Below are 20,393 nucleotides of genomic sequence, written 5' to 3'. Positions count from 1 at the left end.
CTCCTTGGTGCCCCACCTGAAACCCTGGGAGTGAGCTTGTCGGCTCAGGGCCTGGGTGGAGATTGTGAGTGAGAAGCAAGGCCGTGGTGACATAAATGCTGCTGCACAGAGAACCTGGCACAGGGCCAGCCGTGGCCAGGCATCTACTGTGTGTCAGCCCCCTTGTAGTCACATGCAATCCCTGCGGTCATGCAGAAAGTGAAGCTCAGAGAGGCAAAGCAACTGACCCAAGGCGACCGAGATAATAAGCAGAGGGTTTAAACTCAGATCTGTCTAACTCCAAAGCCTAGGCCCGTCCCCTGCACGGGGCTGGAATCAGGATGGATGGACATGATCGTGGGGTGGGCTGATCTGAGAGCGAGGCTTGAGCAGGGCCAGGAGGGTGGGTGGGACCTGCAATGTCCCTACTCATCCTTTTTTCATTTTGTGGGTGTGGGAGCACCTACTGTGTGCAGGCCCTGTGCTGGGTGCTTAGAAGAAGAGGGAGAGCCTTCCCTCAAAGAGCTCCTAGTCCAGCAGTTGAGAAATGTGGACAGAGAAACGTTAATGATTAATAGAGATAAATGCGGTAAGAGGTGCCGATAAAAAGTCATGGGAGCGCTCAGGAGGATGGGATTAAAGAGCGGAGACAGCTGTACCCAAGAGAAGCCAGACTGAGGTTCCCTTGGTAGCACTTGACGAGGTGTCGCTATTGAGGACAGAGGCTGAGCCCTGTCGATACCTCCTTTAGTGGGTTCCTAGGCTCAGCGTATGACATTCCTAAAATCTGTGTGGAGGTTACTGCAGTGCTTGGGAGGACACTCTGGGAAGGGTAACACTTGAGAGGCTCCGTGGACCAACTTGAACTTCCCCAGCTGGAGCTGCTCTTTCAGCTTGAGGCACGCCTGCCCGTGAGACTTGTACCTTCTCTCCGGGTCTGTCATTTTTATCCTAACTGAGTTAGGATATACTGTATCGTTCAGTGCTGCGTATCAGAGTCAGCAAATCCATCCTGCCACCTGTTTTTTTTTTAAATTAATTAATTAATTTATTTATTTATGGCTGTGTTGGGTCTTCGTTTCTGTGCGAGGGCTTTCTCTAGTTGTGGCAAGTGGGGCCACTCTTCATCGTGGTGCGCGGGCCTCTCACTATCGCGGCCTCTGTTGTTGTGGAGCACAAGCTCCAGACGCGCAGGCTCAGTAGCTGTGGCTCACGGGCCCAGTTGCTCCGCGGCATGTGGGATCCTCCCAGACCAGGGCTCGAATCCGTGTCCCCTGCATTAGCAGGCAGATTCTCAACCACTGTGCCACCAGGGAAGCCCCACCTGTTTTTTTTTTTAATTTAATTTTTATTTTATATCGGAGTATAGTTGATTTACAAGATTGTGTTAGTTTCAGGTGTACAGCAAAGTGATTCAGTTATACATAGACATATATCCATTTTTTGTCAGATTTTTTTCCCATATAGGTTATTGCAGAATATTGAGTAGAGTTCCCTGTGCTATACAGTAGGTCCTTGTTGATTATCTGTTTTATATGTAGTCTGCCACCTGCTTTTGTACAGCTCCCATGCTAAGAATAGTTTTTACACTTTAAATGGTTGGAAAAAAATCAAAAGAAGAATAATACTTTGCGACATGTGGAAATTACGTGACATCGAATTTCAGTGTCCATAAATAAAGTTTTTTTGGAGCACAGCCATGCCCATTTGTCCGTGTACCATCCACGGCTGTCTCCACACTACAAGGGCAGAGTGGAGTAGCTGCAGCTCAAAAAGCCTAAGATATTTATGATCTGGCCCTTTACAGAAAAGTTTGCCAACCCTTGCTATATATAAGCCTCGATAAATTAAAGATCTGTATTGTTCATACATTTAAAAACTGAAAGATGAGAAGTCATCCTGAAGTCGAAAGTGAAGAACATATGTTTGGGGAACAGCCACCGCTGTGGGAAGCCAGGAGGTTTCTTCTGGGATAAACCTAACAACCCAGAGCACAAGTGTGCAGACCAGGAGTCTCCTCACCTTGTCTGGTGAAACTTTGCTTTGCCTCTGCTATACATATTATATATAATATACATTAATATAATTATATAATATATATCATATGTTATCATATATATTAACTATATTAATATATATAATTAATATATAATATATTACATATAATATCTAGGATATAATATAAAATATTGTATATAATATAAAATAAATATATATAAATTATAAATATATAAATAAAATATAATAATATAAAATATATATTATACATTTTATGTAATATAATAATGTTATAAAATATATAATATTTGGGTCTTGTGGCTGCAGGGTTTGGAACTGTCTTCTGGAAACAAACTTTCTCTTGTGCTCTGCCTCATTCACCTTATCTACTTGGGGTCCTGCATTTTGCTCCAGGATTTACACCAGAGGATTGACAAGGTCCGTTTAACCCCACCTTTGGAGGACAGCCGCTTCCACTACGGTTTCAACTCCAACTATCTGAAGAAAGTCATCTCCTACTGGCGGAATGAATTTGACTGGAGGAAGCAGGTGGAGAATCTTAACAGATATCCTCACTTCAAGACTAAGATTGAAGGTATGTTACCAGAACACCAGCTGGAGGGGGATGTATATCACAGGAACGGCCTTCTTAGGTACTGGACGTGACTTAGGGACTTCCCTGGTGGTCCAGTGGTTAAGACTCTGCGCTTCTACTGCAGGGGCATGGGTTCCAGCCGTAGTCAGGGAACTAAGATCCCGCATGCCTCCCAGTGCGGCAGAAAAAAAAAGAACCACCTTCCTTAGATACTGGACATGACTTAGATAAAGCCCGGAGACCTAGAATTCAATTATTGGTCACTGAGATGTATTTGGAAGGTATAACGCCACGAGGATGCAAAAATAATGCAGAACCCCAACAGATCCAATGGTCTTTAGAGCTAAACAGGAAAACCTATAAATAAATTAAAAACCAAAGAAATGCACAGTCCACTTCAGTGATAGAACAATCTCTGAGAGGATGGAGATAAGATTTAGATCTGGGCGTGGCCTCGGTCAGTCAGCCCCTCCTTGAAGCTTTGGAGTCCATGATGCTGTGACTGTTCAAGGGTGCTCAGCCTGTCAGTCAAGGTCCGAATAAAAACTGTCCTGTCTCTGTAGCTCTAGATCTCCTGTCCCAACAGTATCACAGGTTGTCACCCAACTTCATCTGGAAGGGAAGGTATCTCTCAAAATGTTCTTGGGAAAGTAACCTAAGATCATTTGGGATGAGATAATAGTTTCCTAAGTGGAAAAACATTTTTTTAGCCCCAGAAAGATTTAGAATCAAATATAGAAATGCTTAAGAAAATCAAACTCATGCTGTTAATTTTTACAAATTTATCTGTTTTTAATTATAGTAAAATACACATAATATAAAGTTGACCATTTAAACCATTAAGTGTACATTGTTATGTGTAACGCCACAGTGGAGTACTTTTATATTGTTATCCAGCCAGCACAGCCATCTATCTTCAGAACTTTTTTTATTTTGCAAAACTGAAACTCTGGGGACTTCCCTGGTGGCACAGTGGTTAAGAATCCGCCTGCCAGTGCAGGGGACTCGGGTTCGAGCCCTGGTCCGGGAAGATCCCATATGCCGCGGAGCAACTAAGCCCGGGTGCCACAACTACTGAGCCTGCGCTCTAGAGCCCGGGAGCCACAATTACTGAGCCTGCGTGCCACAACTACTGAAGCCCGCGTGCCTAGAGCCTGTGCTTCGCAACAAGAGAAGCCTCTGCAGTGAGAAGCCTGTGCACCGCAACGAAGAGTAGCCCTCGTTCGCCGCAACTAGAGAAAGCCCGAGCACAGCAATGAAGGCCCAACGCAGCCAAAAGTAAATAAATAAATAATAAATAAATAAATAAACTGAAACTCTGTACTCATTAAGCAATAATTCCTCATTCCCTCCCTCTCCCTAGCCTCTGGAAACCACCATTCTGCTTTCTGTCTCTATGAATTTAAATATGATTCTGAATCTAAGTATCTCATATGAATGAAATCATACAGTATTTGTCCTTTTGACTTGCTTATTGCACTTAGCATAATGTCCTCAAGGTTCATCCATGTTGTAACATGTGTCAGAATTTCCTTTCTAAGGCTGAATAATACCCCGTGGTATAGATATGGCACATTTTGCTTATCCATTCATCCGTCAGTGGACACCTGGGTTGCTTCTGCCTTTTAGCTATTGTGAAAAATATTGCTATGATTATGAGTGTACAAATATCTGTTTATGTTTCTGCTTTCTGTTCTTTGGGTATATACCCAGAAGTGAAATTGCTGAGTCAAATAGTAATTCTATGCTGATTTTGGGGGGGGAACTTTAATACTGTTTTTCCTAGCAGTTGCACCATTTTAAATTCATCTTCTTAAAAAATGTTCAGAGAGGTTGTATTTACCTTCCCAAGGCTGAAAAGTGTGGGAATTGCCCAGTTTCCTAATTTTCCACCAGAGGAATATGTAAGTAGAAAAGTCCACTGCTTACATATATTGTGTGTGAGTATGTATAAAACTGCGTGTGAAAGAGCTGCATACTGATTTTCATATGAGAATGTTTTGTAATGTAAATGTAATAAATACTACATTATAGGCAAGGACCTCCCTGCATTTGAAGAGTAGGTTTTCATTTATATGTATTTGGGGATGAAAAATAATAAAATGAGTAAATATTTTTTGAAGTGTACAAGATTCCCAGTTTCTCCATATTCTTGCCAATACTTGTTATTTTCTGTTTTTGTTTTTGTAATAGCCAGCCTAACGGGTGTGAAGTGGTAGTATCTCATTGTGGGTTTGATTTACATTTCTCTAATGATTAATGACGTTGAGCACGTTTTCATGTGCTTGTTGGCCATTTGTTTTTCTTCTTTGGAGAAATGTCTACTCAAGTCCTTTGTTCATTTTTGAATCGGGTTCTTTGTTTTTTGTTGTTGTTGTTGAGTTTTAGGAGTTCTCTATATAGTCTGGATATTAATCCCCTATGAGATAATGTGATTTGAAAATATTTTCTCCCATTCTGTGGGTTGCTCTACCAATAATTTTTCATATTGAAGAAATTGCACGTGTTTGAAATTTTAGATATTTGTAATGTTTAAGAGAATTCGGCCTTTGCAAGTAACAGATATGACTTTTCAGTACTAATTTAAAGTGGGTAATTGAGTCATGGATTTAGACCTGTGATTTTTTTTTTTTTTTTTTTTTTTTGCGGTACGCGGGCCTCTCACTGCTGTGGCCTCTCCCGTTGCGGAGCACAGGCTCTGGACGCGCAGGCTCAGCGACCATGGCTCACGGGCCCAGCCGCTCCGCGGCATATGGGATCTTCCCGGACCGGGGCACGAACCCGTGTCCCCTGCATCGGCAGGCGGACTCTCGACCACTGCGCCACCAGGGAAGGCCCTAGACCTGTGATTTTTATATGAAAATCTTCCTGTGTTTATATGCAATATTGGAAGATTTAAGCCTTACCATATTTATAAATTTAATTTATTAAAATTCTGAGAGTTACTTAAAGTTTGTGGACGATATACTGGTTAGTCAAATCAAGTAAAGTTCTTATAAAGGAAATTGAAATTATACAGTGTTTAAGGGAGTGTCATAAAGCAAGTATAGACATGCAGCCCCATTAATCAAAGGTTCCTGGGGAATAACTGTCAACATTTGCTAGATTAAGAAATATATAGAATAATATCTGTAAGTTGAACTCAAATGCTTAATGAAGAGCTTTAAATTTGAAATTTGTAACTTCAGAAAGTTGAAGAATAATTTTTAAATCTGTAACTTCAATAAGTAGGAGAATAATTCTAAATATAAACCAGTTGTTGCTGGGCACTTTAGAGGACTTTGATACCTTCTGTCATGAGCCTAACAAGAGGATCTAAACCATTTTATCTAAGCCAAAGTACCTACAGTTCCTTGTATGTAATTTACGAAGCTTGCCTTTTGTTTTTTGTGGGTTTTTTGCGGTACGCGGGCCTCTCACTGTTGTGGCCTCTCACTGTTGTGGCCTCTCCCGTTGCGGAGCACAGGCTCCGGACGCGCAGGCTCAGTGGCCATGGCTCACGGGCCCAGCCACTCCGCGGCATGTGGGATCTGCCCGCACCGGGGCACGAACCTGTGTCCCCTGCATCGGCAGGCGGACTCTCAACCACTGCGCCACCAGGGAAGCCCCAAAGGTTGCCTTTTGGATCCCTGGTGCCAGATGCCTGGCTCCCTTGGGTTTGACTCGGCTCCTTCTGTTACCCCAGCTCTTCAGTGTCCATCCGGCAGATATTGACAGGGCACCTCCTGTACCCAAGCATTCTGCTTGTGACACACAGTCAGAGAAGACAAGGTCCCTGCCTTCCCAGCTCACAGGCTCTCGGGGGTGATTATAGCATGTGGTAAGGGGTGCTATGAGGGAAGAGGCTCCGGGAACTTTGTGAGCCCCACATGCCACCTGGGAGTGTAAGGGAAGGCTTCGTGGAAGAGGAGGCATCTAGGCTGAAACTTCAAGGATGGATGGGAGTTTGCCAGGTGTGTGTGGGGAAAGTTGTCCAGAGGAGGGAACAGCATGTTCCAAAACCCAGAGGCAAGAGGCATTAAAGGGCTGTTTCCTTCCTGGAGGCTTGCAAGCTTGAGAAAGCCTTACCCCACTGGACCGTCTCAGGGCTCCTCACGACATCACAGGATATCAAGTGTTTATAGCACAAAACCTTCTCAGGGTCCAAGTGCTCCAAAGGGGGTAGTTTCTTGCGTGGAGTTTATCACGGAAGCAGCCCACTTCGTGTGCAGTTCAGTCACTTCCCTAGGCCTGCAGCTTGGCCTTGGCCCCGGGCCCTGCAGTGTGGGTCCTCCTGCTGGACCCGGCTTCACGTGCCATCTGCCCCCGCCACAGTGCTGAGCTGGCCACCTCCCAGCCCTGGGCCCAGCACGCCTTCAACGTGTCTCTTTTCCTGGCTCCCCAGCCCAAGGAAAAGCCTTCTTGGCCCAAGAAGGCTCCCTCGTCACTCTCTCTGCTGCTATCCTCCTCCCTCACTTTTGGACCTTTTTGGGGTCCTTTCTGTCTCTGCACTGACCCCTGTGCTCCAGGCTGCTCAAGGCTCAACCTCTGACCCCTCCCCGATGTTCTGTCCTCATCTCCACTAGCCTCCTTATTCGGCCTCCCTGTTCCTGCCACTTTCTTGTTCTGTGATGAGCTTCTGGCTCCAGCCCATGTCCTGGGCCTCCTGCCACAGATCAGTCTCTGTTCTCAGAGAGTCTGAGACATTCAGGGGCTTCAGAGGCCTCCGGGGAATGTAGCCCATCACCTCCAGACGGGAGGGGGGAATCGCCCGAGTCGCAGGGAAGTGGAGGTTCAGGGCCAGAACCCAGCTCTCCAGCCTCCCAGCCTGTCTGTTCTTCCTTCACCTGTGGCCGCAGTTTCAGCTCGGGCCCTAGGCTGTGACCACCGCCTCCCCTCACCCGCTGGCCAGGCCCAGTGCTACCCTCTGAGCCCAGTTTGGCTTCTCGATTCTGACCCAGCAGCTTGGGCACAGAGAACCTACCGGTACCACGTAAGGCAACTGAGAGAGTGTTTCCTCCCCAAAGGGAAGGGGGGCCCATAGGGCATATATTTTTTTTTTTTTTCGGTACGCGGGCCTCTCACTGCTGTGGCCTCTCCCGTTGCTAAGCACAGGCTCCGGACGCGCAGGCCCAGCGGCCATGGCCCACGGGCCCAGCCGCTCCGCGGCACGTGGGATCCTCCCGGACCGGGGCACGAACCCGGTCCCCCGCATCGGCAGGCGGACTCCCAACCACTGCGCCACCAGGGAAGCCCCATAGGGCATATTTTAACATTTTTTTTTAATTTTAAAAATTTACGTGTTTAAAATTCAAAAAGTACAGAAGGAGACAGAGCTAAAAGGAAGTCTCCCTCTTGTCCCTCCCCAGGGACAGTGTCTGCTTCCGTTAAACATATGCTTCCAGGGGTTTCCCTGGTGGCGCAGTGGTTAAGCATCCGCCTGCCACTGCAGGGGACACAGGTTCGAGCCCTGGTCAGGGAAGATCCCACGTGCCGCGAAGCAACTAAGCCCGTGCACCACAACTACCGAGCCTGTGCTCTAGAGCCCGTGAGCCACAACTACTGAGCCCACATGCCACAACTACTGAATCCCACACGCCTAGAGCCCATGCTCCGCAACAAGAGAAGCCACCGCAATGAAGAGTAGCCCCCGCTCACCGTGACTAGAGAAAGCCTGTGTGCAGCAACGAAGACCCAGTGCAGCCAAAGATAAATAAATAAATAATGAATAAATAAATAAATAAATTTATTAAACAAAAACATATGCTTCCAGGGATAGCCCATGCATACACAAGAATGGATGTATATGTGTGTTTTTTCTAACTTTAAACTCAAATGATGATGTGATTGATAGAATTCGAATCAAAAATAATCTCACATCATGCTCTGTGTTCCAAAGGAGATAAAATTACCTACTAAAATAAACTTTAGGAGTAAATTTAGCAGCATAGGACACCCAGGATATATTGTTAAGTGAAAAAAATGAGGTTCCAAAATAGAATGTATGTAGGATTCTGTTTTTGTTAAAAGAAAGTTATGTTCTCTCTTTTTAAAAAAGTCTGAACTGTCTGAACGGCCAAAGAGGAGCCTAAGGAGACATGACAGATAAATGTAATGTGTCCTGGATGGGATCCTGGAACAGAAAAAGGACATTGGGTAAAAACTAAGGAAATCTGAGTAATATTCCATTGTTTGTATATACCAATATTATTCAGCCTTTAAAAAGAAGGAAATCCTGCAATATGTGACAACATGGATGAACTTTGAGAACATTATGCTCGGTGTTATAAGCCAATCACCGAAGGACAAATACTGCGTGATTCCACTCACATGAGGTATCTAAAATTGTCAAAGAGAGAAGAATGGTGGTTGCCAGGGGCTGGGAGGTGGGTGAACTGGAGAGTTGCTAATTACTGGGTACAAAGTTTCAGTTACAGCAGATAAGTAAGTTCTAAGGATCCGCTGAAGGACATTGCGTCTGTAGATAATGATACTGAACTATATATACACTTAAAACTTTGTGAAGACAGTAGGTCTCGTGTTAGATGTTCTTACCACCATAAAATTAAAAAAATTAAAACTTAAAAAAAAAAAAACTAAGGAAATCTGCATACTTAAAGTATGGACTTTAGTTATTAATGTATCAGTACTGGTTCATGCATTGTAACAAATGTACCATCCTAACATGAGATATTAATAGTAGGGGAAACTGAGTAGTGGTATATGGGAACTTCCTGTACAAGCTTCACTATTTTTCTATAAATGTAAAATTGTTCCCCAAAAAAATCTGTTGCAAAAAGTTGGACAGACAACACAATGTTCTCTTCAGATCATGGGGTTACTATGTGATTTTTCCCCCCTTTTGATTTACCTCTGTTTCCTGTTTTCTATAGAAAACATGCATTATTTGTATAATGAATAAACAACAGACCTTGCTATCAGTGCCAGCCCTCGTGGTGGAGGGTTCCAGGTGTGCCAGCAGCCCTGGCTGTGTTTGCCTTGAACACCCAGGCGCAATCCAGGCCACTTGCCTGGGAAGGGGCTGCTGTCAAAGGGACTCTAGTGGGGCCTGGAATCCATTCACCTGCCCTTGGCCAGGATGGTGTTCCAGTGCCCAGCACTCTACCTTAGAAAAATTTTCTCCACTTAAAAAAAAAAAAAGTTATGCATATGTCCATTGTAGAAAAATTTAGTAGTTCCTATAACACAAAAAAGCCAATAATTTACTTGAAATTCTATTGCTCAGAGAGGACTACTTCTTATATTCTTGTAGTTTATCTCTTCAGACTTTAAAATACCTATGCACACGGTGTAAACATACGCATACATATGACTGTTTACGAAAATTGGTCATACGATGGATATGGCTTGGTAGTTTGCTTTTACCACTTAGCAGTGTATACGGAACTGATTTCCATATTCAATACACGTCGACACTATCATTTTATTTTATTTATTTACTTTTTGGCTGCATCGCCCGGCATGTGGAATCTTAGTTCCCAAACCAGGGACTGAACTTGTGCCCCCTGCAGTGGAAGTGCGGAGTCCTAAGCACTGGACCGCCCGGGGAGTCCTGACCGCCAGGGAAGTCATTTTAGATGACTGTGTTATATTACAGTATACTGTTAAACTATAATCTATTTCATTCTCTACTGCTGGATATATAGGGCTTTCTCCCCCCGCAATTTGTAAATTATTAAACAAGTATTCATTGAGTGCTGCCACGAGCCAGGACCTATTCTGGCCTCTGGGAATCCAGCCATGCGTGAGCAGCCTGGCTGCGGCCTTACAGACAGAGCTCACGTTCTCACGGGAGAGGGGCACGCTGCAGGTGGCCGTGAGGCCAAGCAAGCTACCCGGGTGTCTGGAGCTCCGTGTAAGCACTCAGCCAGCACTAGCGGTGGCTACTGTAGTCAATACCATGGGGGCGCCGAGGGTGGCAGCCCTGCTGTGGCGGTGCAGAGCCTGATTGGCTACCCTGAGAGCTGGGACTCTGGCATCCACAGCCTCAGGGCCCTCTCCTCCTGACCCTGACTGTGCTCTGTCTCCCTAGGCCTGGACATCCACTTCATCCACGTGAAGCCCCCCCAGCTGCCCTCCGGCCAGACCCCAAAGCCCTTGCTGATGGTGCATGGCTGGCCTGGCTCCTTCTACGAGTTTTATAAGATCATCCCGTTCCTGACTGACCCCAAGAACCATGGCCTGAGCGATGAGCATGTTTTTGAAGTCATCTGTCCATCCATTCCTGGCTATGGCTTCTCAGAGGCATCTTCCAAGAAGGGTACGGGCTGCTGCAGGCTGTGTCACTGCCCCAGGGGTGGGGAGTCGGCTGGGACAGCTTCCTTCAGAGCCTAAGGAGGCTGAGGAAGGAGGGGTCTGAGACCAGAGCCTAAGGAGACCAGAAGGAGGGGTCTGAGACCAGAGACCAGAGGGAAGAGAAGCAATGGGGGCGATTTTATTGCCAGAGGGCCAGTGCATCTTCTCAGGATGTGAGGGGCGTGGCAGGCGGGGGACCGGGCCGAGTCACGACTGTCCAGAGCTGGCTCAGGGCCTGGACTCTCGTGTCCTCAGGAGCTGCCCACTCAGGGCAGGTCCACGTGTGGGCCCTGCACTGTTCCGGGCCAGCGAGGCCAACTAAGCCCCGCACGCGGCGTGGGCCCACGGACGCTCAGCCGGACCGGCCTGAGCCCATCACACGCCCTCACTGTCTCCTGCACCAAGGCCAGCACCAGGGGCACTGCCTTCTGGGCACTGGGCACCCCACGCTTGGGCTCCAGGATTTCTTCTCATCCCCTGTGAGCTGCTCTCCCCTCAGCCTGGGGCAGGGGGGCTGAGGAATCTCAGAGGGCCTGGGAGGACCCAAGGCGTGACCCCCACACGGTTCTTCTTTCCCCTTTACAACCAGGCTTCAACTCAGTGGCCACTGCCAGGATCTTTTATAAGCTGATGCTGCGGCTGGGCTTCCAGCAATTCTATATTCAAGGCGGAGACTGGGGAGCCCTGATCTGCACCAACATGGCCCAGCTGGTGCCCAGGTGAGGGTGGCTGTCAGGCGTGTGTGTACGTGTGCAGGTGTGTGTGCACAGCCCATGTGAGGTGGATGTGCAGGGAGGTGGGTTATGCACGCCAGGCCCTGCCTGGGAGTAGTGTCTGAGCCTTGGAGCAGGGGCTACACAGGCAGGATATGTGTGGGCCCAGGGGAGACAAGGGAGGGTCCCCGTCATTCAGCTCTGCCTGGGGCACTTCGACGTGGATCTTCCCTCCACTTGATGTCACACAGGATTGGTGACTCTGGGCCAGGTTCCCAGGCAGAGAGGGCCAGTTAAAGGAGGGGAAAGTCGGGGAGTAGACCTTTCTGATGGACCAAGTCCCGGGAGAGGCCTGACCGGGACCTGCCCTTCCACCATGTGGTCACCCCAGGGGGCAGAGGCCGAAGAGGGCTGGCCCTGTGCTCTTCAGCCCCGTGGCCTCTTTCTCCTCCATCTCTGCCCCTGTCGCTTCCCCATCCTTGATGCCACCCAGCCTCCCCTGGCCCTTCTCTGCCCTCAGCCACGTGAAAGGCCTGCACTTGAACATGGCATTCATTTTAAGAAATTTCTACACCCTGACCCTTCTCCTGGGATGGCGTTTTGGGAGGCTTTTTGGCTACACCAAGAGGGATATGGAGCTGATGTACTCCTTAAAGAAGATCTTCTTCAACTTAGTGAGGGAGAGCGGCTACCTGCACATCCAGAGCACCAAGCCGGACACCGTAGGTGAGTGGGCAGGCGGAGGAAAGCCTGGCTCAGTGGTTCGGGTCGGGTGGGCTTGCATCCATTCCATTCAGCAAGGCTTCCAACCGGGGGGAAGCCTCACCCACCCCAGGAACACGGTTCACGGGGTGAAAACCTCTTGTGAGAAACTCAGAGCTCCTTCCACCCTTACACGGCATTTCTCCACAGACATGAGTGATGCGTGGTCATAAAATTCCCAAACAACTCCACTGAGCGGCATCAGTGTTCCTGTTGGCTTTGACCCCTGGTCCCTCCACCCCTGAGCCCAAGTCCTACAGTGAGAAGCAGAGGGATGGACAGGGATGGGGGGAGGACGAAGCCTAGGGCTCTTTAGGCCTGGGGCTTTGGGGGCAGGAGGGTGCCCCAGGGCGTGGGGGGAGTGTCCCCAAGACACTGAGGAGGGCCCAGCAACCGTTTCTGCCATCAGGGCCCTGTTAAGGAATAATAATTTTTTTTTTTGCGGTATGCGGGCCTCTCACTGTTGTGGCCTCTCCCGTTGCGGAGCACAGGCTCCGGACGCGCAGGCTCAGCGGCCATGGCTCACGGGCCCAGCCGCTCCGTGACATGTGGGATCTTCCCGGACCGGGGCACGAACCCGTGTCCCCTGCATCAGCAGGTGGACTCTCAACCACTGTGCCACCAGGGAAGCCCAGGAATAATATATTTTTTAAGATATTAATCACACAGCTATACTTTGTGTGTGGGGGGGGTATACTATATATTTTGTCAATAAAGTAATTTACAAATGTAAATTAAAACCCCCCAAATATTTAAAAAGATAAAATCATACAAATAAAAAATGAACACGTGTCAAAGATTTTATTTAACTCATTAATTAATAAAGGAACTAGTAAAATGTAAAACAGAACAGTTCGAAGGCAACTGGGAACACTAAAGTAAATTTGCTAATAGATGCAAAACTTGTCAAAATCCACAGGATAAAACTCAAGTAAATCTGGACAAATTTATTTTTCTTTGAGTTTCTTTGAGATATAACTGACATATAGCACTGTATACATGTAAGGTTTACAGCCTAATGACTTACATCTGTTGCAAAATGATTAGCACGATAAGTTTAGTTAACATCCAACGTCTCATAGATACAAAAACAAGAGGAAAAAAGTGTTGTTTACTATGTGATGAGAACCTTTAGGACCTACTTTGCTTCTCTGTGAACAAGAATCATTCGCATTCCTATCAGTTTTCAACAATTTACAGAGCTGTAAAAATAGCTCTAAGACAAGGGAAGAGGGGTCCCCTTGGCAATCACATGACCCCAGAAGGGTCCACTAGAAACTCTCCGAATTCCACTCAGAGGATACCCAGAAATTGTTTTGCCCGTTTCCAAGTCTTTTAGAGTTTCCATGACAGTCTCATGCTCACACACGTTAGGCAGCTCCTGATAATAGTAACAGTGTTTTATAAAACCAGTTTTTTTCCTCTGATTATAAAAGTAATCCATGTTCATTGTCAAAAAATTGAAAGATGCAGAAAAGCACAAAATAGAAAAGACAATCGCCTGAAACCGCTCGGCCTTCCCTACCTCTCCTCTCCCAGACCTGCAGAAGAACCTGCTAACATTTTGGTTGATGAATTTTCGCAAATGGGATCTGTCCATATAACCAGCACGCACTCAAGAAACAAAGTATGACCCACCAGCCCGGAAGCCACCTGTACCCTCTTCTGGGCACTACCCATCACGCCCAGGGCAGCCAGCCTCCTGACCTCTGACAGATAGATTGCTTTTGCCTGTTTTTATACTTTATATGCATCGGAATCCTCAAATAGGTGCTCTTTTGAGTCTGGCTTCTTTTGCTGAATATTTTGTTTGTGAGATCCATCCATGCCATTTTTAATGCTTGCTCAGTCTTTGAGCTTGTGAGTGGATCAATATTATCTGTAACTGATTCCCTATTTTGGACTTTTAGGTTGTTTCTAATTTTTCACTAATCATAGAATAGAAACAAAAAAAACCCCACTTTTAAAAAACACCATTCATATGTATTTCGCATTGGGATCCTACAAAACCTGGAGTCGTAGACTCTTCAGTACTCTTCAGTTTGAAGGAAGTTGCCCATGTAGCGTATGGATCCCTAAGAGGTAGTGGGAGAGGTGTTACCCCTTTTGCCATTAAGGATTCCAAGGCCAAGGGTCAAGGAAGTGAGGTGCTCCTAGAGTTAGGGCAGGGCTGTGCTCTGACGTGGGCTTCCTGCCCACGGTGCCGCTCTGGGGGACCGGCACCGCACCTCTGTCCTGCTGGCCAGCTCCCTGGCCCCAGGCCTGAGTCGCTCGCTTGCTTCTTCCCATGTCAGGCTGTGCTCTGAATGACTCTCCCGTGGGACTGGCTGCCTATATTCTAGAGAAGTTTTCCACCTGGACCAATCCAGAGTTCCGAGACCTGGAGGATGGAGGCCTGGAGAGGTGAGACCCCATCCACCCCTGCTGCTGGCACCACCTTCCTCACCCACCTCCCTTCTCGCCGTCTTCATCTCTGCTTGCTTTATCTGGGTGGGATGGTCAGCAAGTTCCATCTGTTGCTGGATGTCCCACAAATCCTCACCCTGTGGCCAGCCTAACCCTGATTTTTGGATGAGGAAGCTGATGCCCAGAAGGGTCTAGCCTCACAGTGGAGGGGTCAAGCATAGGATGCAGGGCTCAAGACTGTTCTGGTTGCTAAACAGCCTCCTCCTGGGGCCGGGGCGTCCAGAGGGCAGCAAGAGCCTCTTTTTGGCCAAGACGTGGGAGCAGCCCACGGCCCCTCCCCCCAAACCCCGGAAGAGCCGGGCCTCAGGGCCGTAGGAATGCATGCTCTGTGGAAGCCGGTCCTGCAGGGTGGCTGCAGAAAGAGTGGGGAGGCCGTCCTGTCTCCCGAAGCCTTGGAGGCTGCAGCCTCGACAGCGTAAGATTCCCGGGTCCCTGGTCTGACCTAAGCTTCATCAAGGTCGGTCTTGACCCACCTTCTCCAGGGCCCATCCCTTTTGTTATTGCTTCAGAGACACAGAGAGTGCCAGATACAGTGCTCAGATGTGGAAAAGAGTGAATGGATCTGGCCCTGGAAGTAGGGACTTTGTCTAAGCCATGCCCTAGCCCCAGCACCTGGAACAGCACTGGGCATGTAGTTGGTGCTCAATAAATACTTGTCTGATGAAATGAGCTCTAAAGATACATGCCAAGGACTGTGGGGCACAGAGAAAGGAGGATTCACTCTGTTTAAGGGACAGGGAGGGGAAATGACTGGGAGAATCTATTTGATCTGGGCCTTAAAGGATGAGTAGGAGTTTGCCAGGTAGAAAGGGCGAAGAAGGGAATTTAGGCAAAGAGAAGAGCAGAAGCAAAGGTTGGAGTGATTAAAATGCACGGTGTACTTGGAAGGGGTAACTTGTCCAGAGGCTGGAGCAGGTACAGTGGAGCCAGACCACAAACTCATTCCTATAGGCGGGTCCTCCAAGAGCCTCACCCGGGGATCTGTCTCCCCCGCCCCACACTGGGCAGCACCCAAAGGTCAATGCAGTGCCACCGGGAGCACCTTGGCGAGGGGTCCGGCCCTGCTCCTTGCACACAAGTACCTGGAGCCAGATGTGAGGCCAGCCAGACCGCCCGCGGGCTTCCCCCTTCAGCTTCTGCTTGGCTGCATACCAGGAGCACCAAAGCTTTGAGCAGGGGACAGATGTGATCAGATCTGTGTTCTATAAGGGACACAGATCTTTTTGCAGGAGGGTGGAAATGGTTGCTGTGGTAGTTTTCAAGCTGTGGTCAGAGCTGTAGGGGTGATGGAAGCACCTGGCCAACTTGCCAAAAGCCAGTTCACCAGTTTATTTTTTTTAATTTATATATTTATTTTTGGCTGTGCTGGGTCTTCGTTGCTGCGTGCGGGCTTTCTCTAGTTGTGGAGAGAGGGGGCTACTCTTAATTGTGGTGCACGGGCTTCTCATTGCGGTGGCTTCTCTTGTTGTGGAGCATGGGCTCTAGGCACGCAGGCTGCAGTAGTTGTGGCATACGGGCTCAGTATTGCAGCTCGCGGGCTCTAGAGCGCCGGCTCAGTAGCTGTGGCGCACGGGCTTAGTTGCTCTGCGGCATGTGGGATCTTCCTGGACCAGGGCTCGAACCCATGTCCCCTGCATTGGCAGGTGGATTCTTAACCACTGCGCCACCAGGGAAGTCCCAGTTCACAAGTTTAAATGCTTCTTTTAACTGTTCAGTTTCCATTGACTGGTTTTCATTTTGTTATCAAAATTGCATTTAAAAAGATGTTCAGGACTTCCCTGGTGGCGCAAAATGTGGTTCTAAGGATAAAAATGTAATTGACCAACTGCATCTAAATAGCGGAAGCAAACAAGTAAATTAAGCAAACTGACCATTTTGGGCCAATTGGCTTCTGAAGAATCAACGAAGCTAACTGCATACAGCTGAGGAGCCTGGCAGGCGGAGCAGCAAATGTTCTTTTTTATTTTATTTTATTTTATTTACTTATTTATTTTTGCAGTACACGGGCCTCTCACTGTTGTGGCCTCTCCTGTTGCGGAGCACAGGCTCCGGATGCACAGGCTCAGTGGCCATGGCTCACGGGCCCAGCCGCTTCGCGGCATGTGGGATCCTCCCGGACCGTGGTACGAACCTGTGTCCCCTGCATTGGCAGGCGGACTCTCAACCACTGCACCACCAGGGAAGCCCGCAAATGTTCTTTAATCCAGGCAGCAAGGATGGGGTGGGAATGCAGGAGTGAGGGCAGCAGGGCTTGGCGGGGACACAGACAGGCTGAGCTCATTTTCATCACAGACATGCCGAGTGGGAGATGCTGGCAGGATGCCCGGGCACAGGTGTCCACTTGGTAACTGGGCTTACAGATCTGGAGCTCAGGTGAGGGGTCGAATTGGAAGGAGTTATTTCCACTGTCCTCTTGGTGAATTAGTAGCTGGAGCCACAGGGTAGATCTCCTCAGACAGAGTGCAACAGGGCAGCATCCAGGGATGCTGGGAGGAGCCTTATTGGCTGTTGAAGGACCAGAAGTGAGAAAGTCTGGGAGGACAGACCTAGTGAGAGGGCCCTACCCGCGAGGCCTGGGCAGCAGGGACAGTTCCGGTGTGCAGGGTGAGGAGGCATGGGAGAGATGGCAGGGGCGGGAGAGAGGGGACAGGGGTATGGAGCAAGGGTAAGGCCTGAGGGCATTTGGGGTTGGGGGGGCGGGTGACTGACGTTTGGGCCTGAAGAGGCAGATGGAGGCATTTAGGGCCCAGGACAAGCGGCGACAGCTCTCCTAAGCCCCAAATCTGGACTCAAGCAGGGAAGGGTATGGGGGGTGGGAGCTGCTGCCCCATGAACTTGGATTTCCTCAAAGAGGCAGGCAGGGCAGGCGGGAGGCTGTGGGTGAGCACAGGGCTGTCAGGACCTGTTGAGGAGGTGGCAGCTGAGGTTGGAGAGCGTGGCGTCAGTAGTGCTGGAGTCCCCTCACGTCTGTGGACTGTCGGGTGGGCTCAGGGTGGCAGAAGGCCCCCAGGGTGAGGGCACTGAAGGGGTGAGTGATGGCAGGGGAGCGAGAGGGTCTGGGGTGCGGTGGGCAGTTATTCCAGGGAAGAAGGGCAGATGCTGGGGAGTGGAAGATGAGTTGGGGAACAGTGGGGAAATGGAGGCCCAGGAGGCACAGCCAGTGGAAAGCAGCAGCTGAAGTGGGCAGAGGGGAGGCCACATGGAGGGCTCCGGGGGCTCTGGACGCAGGCCGGGCTGAGGGAGCCCAGCAGCAGGAGAGAGAGAGGGCCGGGTGGGCCCAGGAGGAAGTGGGGCTTCCAGAGTCCACAGGCCACGTGCTCCAACATTAGGTACCAAATGATTATTTCCTTCCAGAGTGTGGGGCTCTGCAGTCTGGGTGGGGCTCACCTGCTCAGCAGTTCCCAGGCTGGAGAAGAAAAGGGGTGTCCCGTGCTGAGTGGGTGTGGTGGGTCTCTGCAGGGGCCCATGGCTCCCTCCTGGGGTGACACAGGTTTGGCGGGAGGCAAGCTGGGGGCTAGTGAATAAAAATGCCCCAGGAGCTGCTGACCCTGCCCTGCTTCTCCTGGTGTCCGGTCAGGGCAGGATCAGGGCTTCTAAAGCCTGCCTGGAGATCAGGTTTGGCTCAGGGCCTGGCAGGGTGGGCCCCCCTGAGGATGGTCTGAAGGTGGCCTGCACTGAGGTCCCAGGAGTGGGCAACACTTCTGAGCAGAGTTTGCAGCATCCTACCCACCGACCTCCTGGCTACCCAGCGGTGACCAGCCAAAGCCTCTGGGTTCAGTTGACCTCACCTGCTTCATCCCTTCTGGCCTGAACCGTTAGGCAGGTCAGGGAGGGGGTTGGTTGACACCACCCAAGATGACAGCCTGCCTTGTACATGGCCATTACTCTGCATTACCTGTCGTCATGGTTATGGTGACGCTGGGCCAGGCCTGCCTGTGGCACGGGGATAAGATCGCCAAGCTGGCAGTGAGGCCTGAGGAGGGAAGCCAGGAGGGCATAGCGCCTGGCGTACAGCTTGAAAGTGGCGGCCCTTATTTGTCATACAACTGCACCTGGCACTGAGAGGGGCCTTCCGGTCTGCTTTCCCAGGAAGTTCTCCCTGGACGATCTGCTGACGGGCGTGATGCTCTACTGGACGACAGGCACCATCACCTCCTCCCAGCGCTTCTACAAAGAGAACATGAGGCTGGGCAATAGGCACGAGGGGTAAGTCCGGCTGAGCCCGGAGCGGGGCTTCTGAGGAGGGTGCTTCCGAGGCAGGGAGCAGGGGAATGGCCTGGCCTTGGACTCGAGGGAGGACGTTTGATGCGGTAAAGTACAGCCTAGCCTTGGGTGCGCACCGGGAGTGTAAGATGAGAACACAATTTAAAGGTCAGGGGTGTTGGGAGAGATTCCTATTATTAGAAGTAGCTCACGGAGGGAACACCAGGCCTGGCCCCCAGACATCCCAAGTGGCTCCCGGAGGGCCAGGAGGCTGTCCTAGGGTGGCGGTGATGGCTCTGGGACTTCCCCGGAACCCTTTCCTGATCTCACAGGGAAACTCTCAGGCAGCAGCAAAGGGAAGCGGGGGTGGTGGGGACAAAGGTGGGAGTTAGAGGCTGTCCCACCCCACCTCAGTGACGCTGTCCAGCTGGGGCAGCCCCAGAGAGGGCTGGAATTGAGGTGGGCGGTTAAAACCCTGGGTCTGTCCTTCTATGGTTCCACATGGGTGAGCGAACTGAACCCCCAGCCCCGTGAATCCCTGCTTTGGGGAAGAGGGGGGCCAGGACACAGCTTCCCCCTCAGTGGGATCTCTGTCTCTTCCAGGATAAAGGTCCACGTGCCCATGGGCTTTGCTGCCTTCCCTTGTGAGTTAATACACGTCCCAGAAAAGTGGGTGAAGTCCAAATACCCGAAACTCATCTCTTATTCCTACATGCCCCGTGGGGGCCACTTTGCTGCCTTTGAGGAGCCAGAGCTGCTCGCCCAGGACATCCACAAGTTCATGGGGCTGCTGGAGCGGCAGTGACCCCGGCGGGGACCGGCTGTCACCTCGCAGGCAGCCCCTGCCGTGGCATGGCAGGCTTCCTCCCGACACCTGCCGTTTTCCCCGGAAGCCCCCGGTCTCCCAGCCCAGCTCCCAGTAGAAGTGAGGCTGGCAGGGAGGCCCCCTCCCAGTCCTCTGTTGGCAGAGTTGCCCCTTTCCCCAGGAATGTGCTTGCTTCCATCCCCTGCCCGTGCTGGGACCCCGTGCTCACCCCTGCACACACACTCCCCACACACTTTGTTAAGCAACATGGCTTTGATGATAAATGATTTTCCTTCTAAGAGCGGCTGGAACAAGTGACATGTCGAGCCCCAACCCCACGTGGGGTGCCCCTTCCAGCAGAGCTGCCAGGTCTGCACTGGGGCCCTTGCTCCATCCTGGCCAGGAGAGGCAGGACGGGCCGCTGGGGCCGGCGGGAGGCCGCTCTGTCCTCCCAGGTGCCGCCCGAGGCAGCTCTGAGCAGAGGCAGTGAGGCCAAGTGACTGCCGGGGACCTGCCCGCCTCGCCTCAGCGGGGATGGAAGCGGCCTCCCAGCTCTGCCCACCGGCACCCACCACAC

At 50.1% G+C, this 20,393-nt stretch overlaps 1 protein-coding gene across 6 annotated transcripts in view; it reads left to right on the top strand.

Annotated features, from left to right (window-relative positions):
- The window catches only part of EPHX1 (epoxide hydrolase 1), a 40,751-nt gene extending 20,634 nt beyond the window's left edge, over nucleotides 1-20,117 (top strand). For 4 of the 6 annotated variants that reach the window (XM_032622013.1, XM_032621984.1, XM_032622004.1 and 1 more), the window contains exons 3-9: nucleotides 2,392-2,572; nucleotides 10,605-10,832; nucleotides 11,457-11,586; nucleotides 12,101-12,306; nucleotides 14,637-14,745; nucleotides 18,898-19,014; nucleotides 19,615-20,115. In XM_032622013.1, the coding sequence (XP_032477904.1) occupies nucleotides 2,392-2,572; nucleotides 10,605-10,832; nucleotides 11,457-11,586; nucleotides 12,101-12,306; nucleotides 14,637-14,745; nucleotides 18,898-19,014; nucleotides 19,615-19,816 (1,173 nt within the window). In that variant the 3' untranslated portion in view covers nucleotides 19,817-20,115. Of the gene's footprint in view, nucleotides 1-2,391; nucleotides 2,573-10,604; nucleotides 10,833-11,456; nucleotides 11,587-12,100; nucleotides 12,307-14,636; nucleotides 14,746-18,897; nucleotides 19,015-19,614 lie in introns of all 6 variants that reach the window. The other 2 variants (XM_032622022.1, XM_032622032.1) reach the window with 1 other exon arrangement.
- Nucleotides 20,118-20,393: the final 276 nt, after the last annotated feature.

This window comes from Phocoena sinus, chromosome 1 (assembly GCF_008692025.1).
Source record: "Phocoena sinus isolate mPhoSin1 chromosome 1, mPhoSin1.pri, whole genome shotgun sequence".
Lineage (NCBI taxonomy): Eukaryota > Metazoa > Chordata > Mammalia > Artiodactyla > Phocoenidae > Phocoena > Phocoena sinus.
Note: the sequence above shows the minus strand (reverse complement) of the source record. Positions and strands in the feature narration are given on the sequence as shown.